The sequence below is a fragment of the Myotis daubentonii genome, chromosome 5, assembly GCF_963259705.1.
Source record: "Myotis daubentonii chromosome 5, mMyoDau2.1, whole genome shotgun sequence".
Taxonomy (NCBI): Eukaryota; Metazoa; Chordata; class Mammalia; order Chiroptera; family Vespertilionidae; genus Myotis; species Myotis daubentonii.
In genome coordinates this window covers 46,920,582-46,936,113 of record NC_081844.1, presented here as the reverse complement: position 1 = coordinate 46,936,113, position 15,532 = coordinate 46,920,582, and the positions used below count along the sequence as shown (strand labels likewise).

Here is a 15,532-nt window from a genome sequence, read left to right as displayed (position 1 = left end):
GGCATACCACTCTGAACATTGCTGCGAGGTTTTATTTTTCTGTTTTTAATGCAGGCCAACGATGAGCAGATTTTCTTGTTTTAACAAAAATAATCACATGCAAGCAAATGTAACTGAACATAGCAGCGTGTTTTCTGCCAAACTATTTTTGCAAAAGTCATAAATCGTTGCAAAGGTCATGGTGTGGGGTGGTGTTGATACATGTAGATAATTATTTTAACAAAATATTTAAAAATGTTTGCTTAAGACAAGACAAAGTGGGTATGTCTATGTAAAAGTCAAGAGCACAGGAAAACCCTGTCCCCCTCTGTGATCTCCCATTTGGCAGCTTTGCCGAAGCTGTCCCTAGCAGTCCGCACTGCAATGTGAACGAATCCCAAGGGACACCATTTTGGTAGCGTTGAAGCATTGTGCTGTGTTTCATGCCCAGCATGGGAGATGCATTATGTACGCTTTATTTTTAAGATGCTGCTTTACTGCCACAGAGCTGTCAGACTGAATGAAGGCAACCTAGTTCCACGAATTCTGTATGTCAGGGCCGCTTAGATGACAAACTGCAGACATCCCACTAACTTCCATTTAAATTCATTGTCGATCCCAAGTCACTCACTGTTTTCCAGCTTGGATTGCCTCCTCCCATTATAAAGCAGGAGAAACACATTGCGTATTTTCCACTCTTTTCGAGTCTATCCGAGCAGCACTGGGAGGTTTGCTGGTGCAGTTCCCACAGCAGAGGGGTGGCAGCTGCAGATTTCATGTTGTTTCAGGCTCTCAGGTAAGGACAGAGGCGTTTTGTAGGGAGTTATGAGAATAACCGAGATGCATTCACAACTTGGAAACACACTGACTTCAAAGTCCTGGAAATCTTGGACAGATGTGCAATCTTCCTTACAATATTTATTTGGGAGTGCAGGAATCATCTTTTGTTTTTTTACAATCTGAATTGAAAGCACATTGAGTTTTTTAATCAGAAAAGCCTTGAGGGTATTTCTTTAGCAATCAAACTGAGCTGGTCAGCTTAATTCTTTTATTCATCAGCAAACAGAAGTTTTCTGAGCATCTGCTCCAAGCAGGTCTGCTCTAGTGTCGACTTGTTAGTCCACTACATACCTTCGTGGACAAAGTAGGACACCGGGTCACTTTCTCTGCTGTGTCTCTGCAACTTGTGCCCTGATCTCACACGTGGCTGGGATAGAAGGGACAATGAGTCGTTGAAACAGTGCTCCCTCATAAAAGATGCATGGGCCTCAGCTACATGCAAGTTAGTCCCTTCTATAGTATCACTTTTATCTTTTCTTCTTTTACGAAATAGTTATTGAACACCTACTATGTGCCAGCCACTCTTCTAGAGAGAAAGACAGTCAGGAATCCCTGCACCTGTGGAGCTGACACCAGTGGACCATGTCAGAGTTCAGTGGCCTGGAGGGAATCTTCTTATTGCCACTGATTTCAAGATTCACTCAACACCAGACTGATTTCAAGGTCATGACCTTTCCATTAGGACTGAATCTGTTGCTGTCTCTATCCCTAAGGACAACAGGAAGTGGAAGGACTAAGACAGACAGCTCTCTGCCTCCCCAGATCCCCACACACCTCAGTTAATGGGCAAATATTGGCTTTTCCATCGAATTAAGTCATAATCGATGGCATTTACTTTCTGTGTGTGAGGCACTGCTTTAAGCCTGGGGAAAAAGCTGAATAGTCTTTAATTCAAATAGCTTTGTAGTTAAGAGCATGGACAGTTGTATTCGTTTGCTAGGGTTGCCGTCACAAATACTTCAGACTGCATAACTTAAACAACCGAAATGTATTTTCTCACAGTTCTGGAGGCCAAAAATCCAGGATCAAGGTGTCGGCACGTTTGATTTCTTCTGAGGCCTCGCTCCTTGGCTTGGATGGTCACCTTGTCCCTGTGCCCTCAGATGGCATTCTCTCTGTGTCTGTATGTTCTAATTTCCTCTTCTTATCAGGACAACAGTCAGATTGGATGGAGGCCCACCATGATAGCTTCATTTTAACTTAATTCCCTCTTTAAAGGTCCTCCAAATACAGTCACAGTCTGAGGCACTGTGGTTTAAGGCTTCAACATATAAATTTTGAGGGGACACAGGTCAGCCCACAGAAACTGGCAATGTAGACTCCTTGAGTTTGAATCCTGGCCCTACCACTTGATAGCTGTGTGACCTGGGACAAGTAACTTCATCTCTTTGTACCTTATTTCTTCACTAGGGGCCCGGTGCACGAAATTCGTGCACTGGGTGTGGGGCGGGGGAGTGTCCCTCAGCCCAGCCTGCCCCCTCTCACATACTGGGAGCCCTCAGGCATTGACCCCCATCACCCTCCAATCGCAGGATCGGCTCCTTGACCAGGCCTGAGGCTTCCAGCAGAGGTGTCAGGCCTGGCCAGGGGACCCCCAGCTCCCCACGGTTGCAGGCTCCACCCCTGCCCAGGCCTAATGCCTCTGGCCTAGGCGTCCGGCCCGGGCAGCGGGGACCCACAGCTGCAGCGGCCCCACGATCATGGGCTTCGCTTTAGGCCCAGGCAAGGGGCCCCTAGCTCCCGGGACTGCCAGCTTCGACCGTGCCCAGCTCCCATCGCTGGCTCCACCCCTACTTCCTGCTGTCACTGGCCAGGGTGGAAAAGGCACCTGATTCTCTGATCATGGCTGGGGGGCAGGGCAAAGGCGGCCCTGGGGTTTCTTAGCTCCCCCCTGGGTTTCCAATCACTGTCAGTGGCAGGGGGCTTCTTCCTGCTTTCCCTTTCGCTTCCCTGCATTGTGCCTATATATGCAAATTAACCGCCATCTTGTTGGCAGTTAACTGCCAATCTTAGTTGGCAGTTAATTTGCATATAGCCCTGATTAGCCAATGAAAAGGGTATCGTCGTACACCAATTACCAATTTTCTCTTTTATTAGTGTAGATTAGTACAGTAGGGAGGTGATAATAAAAATAAGGATGATGCCCTAGCCGACTTGGCTCAGTTGATAGAGTGTCAGCCTGAGAACTGAGGATTCCCGGGTTCGATTCCGGCCAAGGGCACATGCCTTGGTTGTGGGCTTGACCCCCAGTGTGGGAAGTGCAGGAGGCAGCCGATCAATGATTCTCTCTCATCATTGATGTTTCCATCTCTCTCTCTCCTTCTCCCTTCCTCTCTGAAATCAATAAATATATATATATTAAAAAAAATAAGGATGATAACAGTGCTTCCTTCATAGAAGTGTTGTGAAAATTGAGTTGATAGGTATAAAATACAGTGCCTAGCATGGAGTAATGCTCAGTAAATGTTACCTTTTACTTTCATCCAGTTTCCAAGCTGATTCAGCTCTTTGTGATGTGTTTCCTTAGCTTTTCTTAGTTTATCTAGATTGATGTTTACTTGACCTAAATAAACAGGCATCTAAAATTGTCATTTAAAGAAAGTGCTTGGAGTTGATAGTGGATAATGGCAACATCTCATTTGCGGAATGCTAGGCACTTTACATCAATTATCTCACTAAATCATACAACAGCCCCATAATCAGATTTTCTTGGACAGATTTTCTGTGGGGAAATGAGGCTCAGAGAATAATCACATATGTCCTCCGAAGGTCCACAGGTTGGGTGGTGGGGCTGGGTTAAAAATATGGGTAGGGAGGACTCCATAGCCTCATTCCTCATCACTGTATACTATCTCCCATTAGCCTCCAATGGCTGTGCCATGGGTTTTTCTAGTTCATCGTACATCCATATTGTAACCCACTGCCTATGGTCTTATTTTTGAATGTAGCCATGATGCCTTAACAACTGTTTCCCTCCTCATGATGGTGATTTGGGGTCAGGCGGAGAAAGGCAGTGGGGTTCCCACCACCCCTGTTTTCATCATCCCATTGTCTCATAGAATACGGATACATGGATGTGATGTTTCAAGTACAAGCTGTGTAGAATGAGGGCGTGGAAACCTCTTTACATCCCTACCTCTATTTCTCAAGTTTCTCTCTAATCCTTCTCAATTCATTTAGCGTAAGGACAGTGAAATCCCAGGTTACTGGGATGTCATATCAACCAAACTTTTATTCAAGGTGCATTCATTCATTAATCACAAGGTTGCATACTTGCTTTGGTTGAGTCATTATGTCAGGAGTTGGAGATCCAAAGATGATTAAAAAGTGGTTCCTTAAAAAATGGTTCCTATTTTCACAGAGCTCTCAGTTCAGAGGGAAGGAGACAGCTGAGCAAAACATCCATGCAAGAAAAGTAGGATAAGGACCTCTGTGGAGATATTTTTAGGGGCCCTGCAGGCACAGAGAGAGAGAATTTAGTCCACTGTGTGTGTGTGTGTGTGTGTGTGTGTGTGTGTGTGTGTGTAAGTGCACACGTGCATGTGCACAGGGGTAAGTGGAGGGATGTAAAAACTTCCAGAAGAGGTAATGTCAGAACTGGTTCTTTAAAGTCACTGTGGGTGGAGTGAGATAGGATGGGTGTATAAAGGGTAAAAAAAATAGATGTGTAAAAAACTTGTGAAGGCAGAGTGTGCTTAGGAAACTGCAAATAGTTCTGTAAAAAGGAGATTAGGGTTGTGGGCGGGGGGGGGGGGGGTTGTGGGTGAGGATGAGGTAAGATAAAGCTGTGGAAAGTGGGTGGGTTTTATGTCATGTAAGGACATAGACATTATCTTATCTTGCTGATAATGGAGAATTATTGAAGGCTTTTAAAGAAGAGTAGTGATGTAATGAGCTTTGCTCTGTATGAAGGTCACTCTGGTTAGGACTTCATGGTTCCTTTATCTACATTAATAAACACTGAATTGCCTCAGACTGGGTCACCCTGAAGTGACCAAGACTTTGTTCCCAAAATGTGATTGTTTGTGGAGCCTGGCACAATGACCACATCATCACCACCCTCTGCAGTCAAGTTTGATTCCTGTTTGTTTTTAAGTGGAATATTGAGATAGGAGTTTCCATTTACACAGCGGAAGTCCAGGGCAGACCTAGAAAGCAGAAGTTCCTGTCATTAGTCAAAGGTTCAGAGCAAAAGAGGACACTGTTTTTAAATTAGAACTGATGATTTAGATTCTTCAAGTAGTTTGTGATGGAGGAAGTCACAAGACATTCTCCTTGCCCACTTCCTTAGCTAACTCTTGCGGAAATATGGAGATTATTTTATCCCAGTCCAACCTAGAGAAAATAAATCATGAAGTGAGAAACAATTTGATAAGTAAATATAGTTTGTTTGTGTTTTGACAAAAGGTATTCTAAATCACCCAGAAATGTAGTTCTGTGTGATTGAAACAGGTCCCTATATTCAGAACGTGGCTGGCTGTGTAGAATCTATCCGTGTAAAATCTGTGGAATTCTGCCTCCTTACCACCTACCCCTTTTTTATGTCATGAAACCTGAATGTAGATGAGGCTCTTGTTAATATTGGACAGTGCTGCATTTTCAGTATTCCACTGGGTTGTCATGCAGCCCTGCCAGACAGATTTCTTTGCTGTGCCTCAGTCAGGGTGGCTGAAGGACTTGGCTCAAGTCCTGTGGAGACAAGTGATGGAGTCAAGAATAGTCAACATTCTGACTGCTTTTTCTACCCCAGACTCTCAGCTCTTTTTCAGCAAAGGTTCTTCTTATTAACCGTGACATTTCACCACATTGCTCTTCTGGGGCACAGCATTTCTTCACTTCTCGGCTTTATACCGAGAGCCCAGTCTTTATTTTAGTCCTTCACTTGTTGCCTTCAAAACACTCATCAAACTGTCAAACAGTTCATTTGATCATCATATGCATGTGCTCTTATCTGTTTCTACTAAACTCTGAACTCTCAAAGGCCCAGGCTTCCATTTTCAGAATGCCTCACTCTGAATTCTTTTCATCTGACACATAGGAACCAATAGATCCATTTGAGGACAATTAAGGGGCAATTGTAAATACTTTTTTTAAATAACAATATTTAAAACCTTGACCAGAAGTAAAATTTCACATAACCCTTCACATTTCCTCCTTCCTTCTGGCTGTTACAGAATCTTTTTTTTTTTTTTAATATATCTTATTGAATTTTTTTTACAGAGAGAAAGGGAGAAGGATAGAGAGTTAGAAACATCGATGAGAGAGAAACATCGATCAGCTGCCCCCAGCAGACCCCCTCCTGGGGATGTGCCCACAACCAAGGTACATGCCCTTGACTGGAAATGAACCTGGGACGCTTCAGTCCGCAGGCTGACGCTCCATCCACTGAGCCAAACCAGGTAGGGCCTGTTACAGAATCTTGCATTCCCCTTTGCCCAGGGCCTCACATCAACAACTTGTTTGCATTCAACAACTCTGCACCAAAAGCTCCAGCCTTCGTTTTCCCTTCAGTCTAATACTTTTAATTGCCAAAATCCTATTGCTGGAAAATAGAGTGGATAGTACTTAAGGGATCGCTAACAACTAGACACCTCTACATGATCATCAGAGTTGCATCAACATCAGCAATTGCCTTTATCAGTCAGAGAACTGCAGCATTGAGGTTTTCCTGCCACGCACTGGATGGTTGCGCTGGAACCCGACAGACCTTGTTCCCTATAACAAAGATGAGCCTCACATTTGACTGGTCCTTGTCTCCAATCGTGGCTTTTGTAGAGTTGTTTTTAATGAAGGCTCTGAGCTGGGCTGTTCACAAGGAGTCTTGGAACTTGGCCCATGTGATAGAAAAAGACTTTTGATTTCAGTGCTCAGGCTATTTGTTACTTATTTTTGCTCAGTGACAAATACAGACAGACATTCCCAAGTCCTCTCAACATGCTTAGCATCCACCTACAGTTCGACAAAGCCAGTCAGCTGGTGTTCAAAGTGAAGGGCATTTCACAGGAGGCAAAGGAGATTGTGCACAGCATTCATTCTCAGTGAATTTTCACATTTCTCTTCAGGAAAGAATGTCTTCTTTGTGCTTTTGAGTAAAGAACAACTTGAGAGAACATTAGAATTCAGGGAAAATATTCAGATTTGGGGGGAGAAACAGCTTTCCCGGGAGTCTCATTTTTTAAAGACAGCTGTATCACCTTTAATTCACTCGAACACCCACATATCTTTTAAGACCCGCTTTCGCACCACGCTGACAGTTAGAATTTTATCTCTGCACTGTTAATATTTCTCTAGAGAGTACATTACTGCATCATTTTGACAAACTTGAACGCGAAGAGATGAATGCTCCTCCTCTCTGAAAAATTCCGGGGTAAGTTGCTTTAACCAGTTTCCTGTTTTCAGAGACTATTTTCCTGTCATCACTTCAGACCTAGCAAAGTTCAGATAATTCTTTTAATAGCCGTATTTTCTAAAAAGTGGGCTGCTCACAGTAGTCCTCATGGCTCTGAGGTCTGGAGCCATACTGACTACTGCTGTATTCTCGCGGGCCATAGGTGCTGATGCAGAGCAAGAACACCCGTGAGTCAAAAGGCCCCCTAGCCACCCACCGCTCAGCGTGCAGGATGCTGCGCACCCTGCCTTTTCTTGCTTCCTGGAAACCCCCTTTTCCTGAGGCGCTCTGATTCCCAGCCGGGCAGGATGGAATGCCTTCATGTGATAACATTCAAAATATTTTGCTGAGGGACCATGGATGGGTGAAGAGGAAAACAGAATATTAATTGAAAATCAAGTATTCCTATCAGCTAAAAGCTCCCTTCCTTTGGCAGTCGGAGAACGACTTTTTAAACAATCATATAGAAAATGTGCCATTCAGCAGATTTGATGATCTCAAGTAGAGAAGCGGTAAATGAAATACAATGTACTTGTAGACTGGACAGGATGAAGATCTACTGCCTGTTTTTGTATGACTTGTAAGCGGTAAATGGTTTCTGCAAGTTTAAATGGTTGGGAAAAAAGATTAACAATATTACTATGACACTGGAAATAAAGCTTTATCGGAGCAGAGCCAAGACCATTTATTGATATAGTGTCTTTCATTGTTTTCATGCTATAACCATTGAGCATTTGCATAGTTGAATAGTTGCAACGGAGACTATGTAGCCCTGAAAGATTCAAATATTTACTATCTGTCCTTTAACCAAGTTTATTGACCACTGGCTTAGATCACTGTATCATAAGGTGATTCTATTTAAAAATATTTTATAATAAGAGAAATGTCTATGATATATTTAGTGAAATAATTATAACAAATTGTATATAAAAGATGATCCCAAATGGTTTATTTTCTATGCATAATAGTTGCTTCCTTCCCCTTGTGGAAATGTAAGTTTTATGAAAGAAAAAAATGCATTAATTATTTCAAGTGTAGAATGATGCTTGGTATATAGTAGATGCTCAATCCTATATAATAAAAACCTAATATGCAAATCAACCAAACAGTGAAACGATTGGTCGCTATGACACACATTGACCACCAGGGGGCAGACACTCAATGCAGGAGCTGCCCCCTGGTGGTCAGTGCGCTCCCACAGTGGGAGCGCCACTTGGTTGACTGGGATGAGCCGCTCATAGGGCTGGTCCACAGCCACTCGGCTGGCCAGGATGAGGGGTGCTCCCACAGTGGGCCAATCCCCGCAGGCCACGCCCCTCCACCAAGTGCATGAATCCTGTGCACTGGGCCTCTAGTAAACAAATAAAGGCCAGTTGAAGACTGATGAATTATGTAATTGCACAATGTATATATGTAATAATAATCATAGCAAAACCTTTCTGAGATCTGCAAATGTTAGGTACCAGGTTGATAATTTTAAGTGTGTGAACCCCGTTAGCTTAACAAAGTCCTTTTGGAAGGTATATAATTTACTCTCATTTTACAGAAGAAAAGAGCAAGGAGAGATTGTATAACTTGTCTACTGCTACAAGGCTAAGAAGTAATGTGATCAGAATTGAAAAGGTTTGATGGATTCCAGAGTCTGGGCTTTAACCATAAGCTATACTCTTTAAACAGAAATTAATTTTCTTACCTGTCCTCCAGGTGAGAAAGAAAGGGATGGGAAACTACCAGAGGTAAATATCCAAATAACAGAACCTACTGGGGTAGGAGATTATAGATGGTTTTTGTTTCCTTAGCTACACATTTTAATGTTTTCCCATGTTTTTTAAAATGAGTAGATTTACTTTTAATTAGTTTGAAAATAAGAAACAAATGTTTCCAAAGGAAAGGAAAGACAGCCCAGAAAGGCTGTCAATTATTTCAATTGTTTATGTAGATAATTTCCTTACTTCTCTGAGGGTCTTAAGTGAATTGCCGAGGAAACTGTTCTGGCCTGTCTGTCTCATGTGTTGGCTTGTGTTGTTAAACTTCAGTATTCACCTCCCTTTGAATACTTCCTAGCACTGAGAGTGCAAAGAGCTGTCTGGGTATCACTTTGGTCCAAAGACCCTGACTGATAGAGCTTCTGGATGTTTATCTTTAGAAGTCTGCAGTATTCATGTCTTTGAAAGCTATATTGTGTCTTCTGGTCATGTTTGCTTACACTGATTTATATGTATCTCTCACTGCATGATGGACTGCTTTTGTCTGGAATATATTATTATTATTTTTAAATTGGCATAATAGTTGGAGCAATACATTTAAAATTAGATTTATATTATATCTAAGAAGATAATTAGGTCCCAGGAGCCCCAAAGCATTTAACAAAGTAAAAATAAAGAAAAAGGAGAGTAGGAATGTTAAAAAAGAAATTCCTTATTTATGGTTCAAGTTTTTTTTGTTTGTTTTCTCTGTTTTTTTCCTCTTAAATTGTATGTCAATAACTGTGGCATGCCTTGGCCTAAATTTCAAGGCTAAGGGGAGAAAGATTTTCTTTTTTTAAACAAAACTAGAATACAGGTGATTAGAATGATTAAGTGAATGCTGTTAAAATTATTGAGGTCAGTGTAACCCCAAATTCAAGAGTGGTTAGAGAAGATGATGAATTCCTGCATTTAAGACCAGAGATAAAAACTCAGCAAGAAGCATGCAAGCAAGGTGGGAAAACAAAAGTCTTTAACAAAAAGGAAACCAGTTATACTTTGAGAAACTCTTAGGTTACTTTAAACTAGAGGCCTGGTGCATGGTGGGCGGGGGGGTCCCTCGGCCTGGCCTGCACCGTCTCACAATTTTGGATCCTAAGGGGGATGTCCGACTGCCAGTTTAAGCCCGATCCCGGGATTGGGCCTAAACTGGCAGTTGGACATCCCTCTCGCAATCTGGGACCGCTGGCTCCTAACCGCTCGCCTGCCTGCCTGCCTGCCTGATCGCCCCTAACCACTCTGCCTTGGCCCCCACTGCCATGGCTTCGTCCCAAAGGACATCCAGAATGACGTCTGGAAGGCTGTTCGGCTGTCCAGTCTAATTAGCATATTATGCTTTTATTATTATAGATGGCTTTTAAAAATCCCCGTGATGTGTCTAGACATTCCAGTCATAATTTCAGAGGCTTCTATTGCCCAGGCCTGTTAAAAGTGAGTTAGGTGGTTTGGTTTTGTTTTTTTTTTCTACACATCTTTGTGACTTAGTTTTTTGTTTCTTTCCCCCCATGAGTGTCATTCTGATTTCTGAGTGATAAGCAAAGCTCCTCCATGCCTTCTCTCAGTGACTTTAGCAGAAACAGGGGCCTGGGAGTGATGCCATTGGTTCTGAGGTTGAAGTGTCCTCCAGTGGAACCCATCATGGTCTTCACTGTTTATGGTGACTTCAGTCAGGCTTGTCATTTGATGCAGTTTAGCAATGAAATTTTAAAACTATCTGAAGTGAGGCAAAAACAATTCAAGTGACAGGTTTTTTGAAAAATCACCTATACCCATGCAGTTGAAGAAATAACATTTGCTTAAATACATTTTGTGAGGTTACATGTGAGTAAATGATCTGTTACCAAGAGCACTGATGTTTTTATCAAAGAAGAAAAAACACACTCTTGCTTCTTTTTCTTTGGAGATTGTGGTGACGGTTGTGAACCATACAATTTCACTTTTAAATTTGCGACTTCTGAAAATTCTTTTTCTTCCTGACATCATAAAGCAGCCTCAGAAAATCAGACAGTTGTTATTACAAATAGAGAGCAGTTCCATTCAGACATTGAATAGACAATTATACGTGTCTGGATCCTTTCCTTTTTTTGTGGTGCCTACTTTTAGATGTGGAATAAAACCACATTAACCAGAGGACGTTCTTATTGGTGGTTAGTAGCCAATTTCTGCCACATCTTTCAAGTATCCTGTTTAAAAAACATTTCTAATTGTCTAACAATACCTTCCGTTATATAAGACTTCGCTCAGGAAGCATCATTGAGGTATTAAATATTAAAGCCTCAGAAGATAAAGGGATCATAACATATCGTCTAATCACACTCTGGCATTTGACAGGCGAGAGCCTGAAGCTGTGAAAATGTGTGACTGCCCGAGGACACACTCACTCAGCAATCACATGCTGAAAACATGTTTGTTTGTTTTAATTCCCTAGATGGCCGCCCCTGTCCTGTTATTCTCTGGGATCCATCTTTAGCTCCAACAAGTAACGAGACCCACTCTTCTGTGAAGCTCACCTGGGGAGCCTACCAGCAGCTGCTAAAGCAGAAGTGCTGGCAGCATGGCCGCGCACCCAGACCTGAGTGGGGCTGTACTGCAGTGCATCACCACGAGTGGTCCAAGATGGCCCTCTTTGATTTCCTGTTACAGGTGAGTTCGCCAAATCAAGCAAGTGGTTTTCTAAGACTAACGCTGAGTTAGGCAAGTCTGACACGAAGGGATTTTCTGCACCTTGAGTTTTTATGAAGCCAGAGTTTAAGTTCTCTCTTGCTATATTTGGCGAGTATATATAGTACCTCATGATACACTTTTATGTCCTTTAGGGAAATATTTAGAAATGTCCCTCAGTTCTTTTATTAATTTCTGAAGAGGTAATTCTTCAGTGTTTCGATCTTGCAATAGTTATACTTACCATAGATACAATTTATTGAGGTAACCCATCAATAATTCTTCAAGGTGGATAGTCTTACCCGATTTGGGAAGTGAGTAAATTGAAGTTTGGTGAAGTTAAGCAACTAATGCCAGTTCCTTTTTAAAATTTTAAAATTAAAAAATCATATATACATATAAAAATTATATATATATATATATATATATATATATATATATATATATATATATATAATTTCAGAGAGGAAGGGAGAAAGAGACAGAAACATCAGTGATGAGGGAGAATCATTGATTGGTTGCCCGCTGGGATCGTGCCTGCAACCCAGGCATTTGCCCTGACTGGGAATCAAACTATTGACCTCCTGGTTCATAGGTCGATGTTAAACCACTGAGCCATGCCAGCCAGGCAATTTTTAAAAGTTTAAAAATTTTTATTGTTGAAAGTACTACATCACAAATTCTTAAGACCACTGACAGCTGGAGCTGGGATTCCCTGGGATCTGTGGATGGCAAAAGTTTGTCTTCTTTTCATCATTCCTCCCTGTGTTTCAGTGGTCAGATTGGCCACACAGCTTACAACCACCATTTCCCCTGTTTTCTTTTCAGTAATTTTTTTGCAAATATTTAATTAAGATTAAACATCAGAGAATAACTAATACATAATTGAATGACTCGACATTTCCTAGGTTTCTCATAACTCTTAACTCCTTTTGATAAAGATCCTTTGACTCCGTCTACCCCCTCATTCTGATTTCTGCTTTTTCCTTCCTCTATTAAAAACAAACTTGGATTTCTGTTGCTATATTGTTAATGAGTATTTTGTGGAAATTTAAGACTGTCTTAGGGCATTTGCAAAACATTCTCCTTTCGGGTGTGTGTGACTTTTCAGGATGGCATATAGATTCCTCAGATGTCTGCTTCCAATTTAAAAGCCTTTAGAATTTTATACAGGGTGGGGCAAAAGTAGGTTTGTCGTTGTTTGTGTGGAAAATAATACAATATTAATAAATAATAATAAGAATAAACTCTTGTGTTTTGCTTATTCATAATTGTAAACCTCCTATTGCTCTACCCTATATATTATTATTATTATTTTTATTTTATTTTATTTTTTTAGCATCAAGCTTTTATTCAGGTCTTTGCTGTCTGTCCAGTCAGTTTGGGGGGATTTAAATAAATTCTACCATTTATTTAAATGGTGTTTGGGATGGAGTGTATTGAATGGATTTTATGAATAATCTCTTTTTTAAAGAGAGAGAGAAATGTAGGAAGAAAACAAGTTTAATTCAGACTCACCGTCTAGAGATTGGAAACTTTCAAGAAGGAGAGAATGATTTATGGTGTCAATGCCACAGAGCCACCAGCGAGAGCTGAGCTGGAAAACATGAAATTTGGTTTGGCAAGGAGGCAGTAAGTCACCAAATACTGTTGAACAGTCCAGCTGCAAGGCTCAGGCTGGTTCTAAACACCCCCTCCATTCTACAGATAGGGGAAGCTGAGGCATAAAGAAGTTATTATCACGAACCGTGACAGGCCTGAGATCTTACCCTTCTCACAAGCTAAGAAGTTAGCCAGCCACACGTTCATGGATGCTAGCAGAAACAAAAGACTCCCAAGCCAGACACAAATGACCTCATTACTCATGGCAGCTGGCAAAAGCTTCATGGTCCTTTGCCCCTCAAGTCCCATTGGGGTGGTACAGAGTGGCCCTGTTGAATGCAGCATATAGCGGAGTTGTGTCATTGCTGAAAGCTCTAAACTTAGGAATCCTCCAATCTTGTAAGAGGCTGCTAGCAAACCTGCTTAACATTTGTCACAAAAGGAGGCAGTATCTTTATTATCTTGGTCAGAAAACAGATCTGCCTTCCATCCTAGAGGGAGATACTCTTTGTATCTTCCAAGGCTGTTTGCTATACTAACACACTTGTAGAGATAGTGCAGAATTAAACCTGCTATAAGATGGACAGAAATGCCATGGAAAATTGTCTCTCAACAGTTACCTTACTTGTTCTGTATTATATAGCTAGAAAGTTCCCAAATAGAGGTTTCAGCAAGTTTGAATAACTCTAGATATTATATTTTTAAACATTATTGTAAAACAATTGCCAAGTTATTGTTAGGTTAATAAAAGAAGGTGGTGTGATAAAAATGTATTAGCAAACAAGTGAAGAATGAATGAAGATTTCTAGGGTTAATTAGGTAAAGGTACTCACTATGAGGCCAGATATTTGGGGAGTGGCCAGCATAGATGTTGAAGCTCTAAGGATGATGACTAGCAGGAGGATGAAGAGGAAACCTATGAACCTGGTAGTGAAGTTTATGAGAAAGGAATGACCTTGAGGTTTGTAGCTAGTGAACATAAGAACTAACCTATACTGAATAGAGGGCAAACCCTTTTAGAAGTTGTCTCTAGTAATATTTGTTATAATTCTGGAATCTTCAATTAAATCTCATCCTACATCTGTCTTTATCATTGAGGAAAGCTACTATCTTTCAACCAATGAATACGTATTTATGTGACATCTACTGTGCATTATACTACAGAAAATAACTGCAGGGGTAACAAAGCAGTATAAGATTGTATCCTCATTGCCCACCTCAAGATTGATTTTTTTAAAAAATATTTAGTTTGAAAATGTGGTGAATAAAACAAAAAGATAGATTCATGTAAGAATGGCTGGCTGAGACTGTGAAGAACAGTATGGAGTTTCCTCAAAAAACTAAAAATGGAGCTCCCATTTGACCCAGTGATCCCACTTCTAGGAATGTATCCCAAGAAACCAGAAACACCAATCAGAAAGGATATATGCACCCCTATGTTCATAGCAGCACAATTCACCATAGCTAAGATTTGCAAACAGCCTAAGTGCCCATCAGCAGATGAGTGGATTAAAAAACTGTGGTACATCTACACGATGGAATACTATGCTGCGGTAAAAAAGGAATTCTTACCATTGCAACAGCATGGATGGAACTGGAGTGCATTATGCTAAGTGAAATAAACCAGTCAGAGAAAGATAAATATCACATGATCTCACTCATTTATGGAATATAATGAACAACATAAACTGATGAAAAAAACCAGATCCAGAGACAGAGAAGCACTGGTCAGACAGTCAAACCTCAGAGGGAAGGTAGGGGAGGGTGGGAGTAAGGAGAAGAGATCAACCAAAGGACATGTATGCATGCATATAAGTCTAACCAATGGACAGAGACAACAGGGAGGTGAGGGCATGAGTGTGGGGGGTAGGGGGAGTAGTGGGGTGATAAGGACACATATGTAATACCTTAATCAATAAAGAAATTAAAAAAATAATGGCTGGCTGAAGTAATATAAGTTCTCATTGTTATGAGGTCAAAGGAGAGAGAGCATTTTGCCATAAAATAGCTTGAAAAGGAGGAAGAGTTTGAGAGAGGATAGGGCAAAACATGAGGAGGGATTGACAATTATTCACATGATATTGAGAGCAGCTTAAATATACTATTTGTCTGAAACGGTTATTGGGGGAGTAGTGGTACATTCTGCCTATAAGAGATACAATAGCACATGGATAAAGAGAGCTGTTTTCACAAACTGTGTGTTCACTTTGTAGCTCTCCGTTCATTGCCCTGACTGAGCAAGAACAGATTCCAGCTGAGCCACAGTCTCCTTCTGAGCGCATCACAGCCTTTGTCGTCATTGTATTCATTGTCTGTG

The 15,532-nt window shown here is 41.3% G+C and overlaps 1 protein-coding gene across 4 annotated transcripts in view; it reads left to right on the top strand.

The window, feature by feature from the left end:
* GASK1B (golgi associated kinase 1B) overlaps positions 1–15,532 on the top strand; it is a 49,480-nt gene that overhangs the window by 9,979 nt on the left and 23,969 nt on the right. For all 4 annotated transcript variants that reach the window (XM_059697710.1, XM_059697711.1, XM_059697713.1 and 1 more), the window contains exon 3: positions 11,381–11,595. In XM_059697710.1, the coding sequence (XP_059553693.1) occupies positions 11,381–11,595 (215 nt within the window). The remainder of the gene's footprint in view (positions 1–11,380; positions 11,596–15,532) is intronic.